The sequence below is a fragment of the Lipotes vexillifer genome, unplaced genomic scaffold (genome assembly GCF_000442215.2).
Source record: "Lipotes vexillifer unplaced genomic scaffold, Lipotes_vexillifer_v1.1 scaffold426, whole genome shotgun sequence".
NCBI lineage: Eukaryota > Metazoa > Chordata > Mammalia > Artiodactyla > Lipotidae > Lipotes > Lipotes vexillifer.
The window spans coordinates 2,238,566-2,239,283 of record NW_006779491.1 but is presented as its reverse complement, the minus strand read 5'-3'; the positions used below and the strand labels follow the sequence as shown (position 1 = coordinate 2,239,283).

Genomic DNA, 718 nt, shown 5'->3' with positions numbered 1-718 from the left:
CTCTTCCAAGAAGAGCTCCAAGAAAGGCAGGACACGAAGCTCCTCCTCCTCTTCCACGGATGGCAGTCCAGAACATAAAGGCAGGAAGGTGAGGGCTGAAGATGGGGTGGGAGGCTACCATCAAGGAAGAGGGAGACCCTGACTCAAGCCCCAAAGGCTTGGCCTTCAGCTGCTATCTTCCCTTGCCAGGCTGGCTCTGGTCGCCCTGGTGAGGACCACCCGTCTGTGATGAGGCTAAAGCGCTACATTCGGGCCTGTGGGGCTCATCGAAACTACAAGAAGCTGCTGGGCTCCTGCCGTTCACACAAGGAACGCCTGAGTGTTCTCCGGGCAGAACTGGAAGCCCTGGGCATGAAGGGTGAGGCTGGGCGTGCCCTGGGGGCTGCAGGAGAAGGCCTTGGCTGCCGGGGAGGAGAGGATCACGAGCTTCTTCTGCCCCAGGTAACCCTTCCTTAGAGAAGTGTCGGGCCCTGAAGGAGCAGCGGGAAGAGGCAGCTGAGGTAGCCTCCTTGGACATTACCAACATCATCAGTGGTTCAGGTGAGGGGCTTCCTTCCACTCTCCAGGAGCAGATGGGGCATGGACTTCCTCAGACAACTCATCTCCTGCTTTCTCCTCCCCTCTAGGCCGGCCACGCAGACGCACAGCCTGGAACCCTGCAGGAGCAGCAGCCCCACCGGGGGAGCTATACCGCAGGACCCTGGACTCAGAGGAAGAG

At 60.0% G+C, this 718-nt stretch overlaps 1 protein-coding gene across 1 annotated transcript in view; it reads left to right on the top strand.

Moving 5' to 3' along the window:
* HIRIP3 (HIRA interacting protein 3) overlaps positions 1-718 on the top strand; it is a 2,478-nt gene that overhangs the window by 1,680 nt on the left and 80 nt on the right. Inside the window, 4 exon segments of the mRNA XM_007452766.1 lie at positions 2-88; positions 190-358; positions 442-540; positions 627-718. The exon segment at positions 627-718 is cut by the window's right edge and continues 6 nt beyond it. Coding sequence (XP_007452828.1) covers positions 2-88; positions 190-358; positions 442-540; positions 627-718 — 447 coding nt within the window.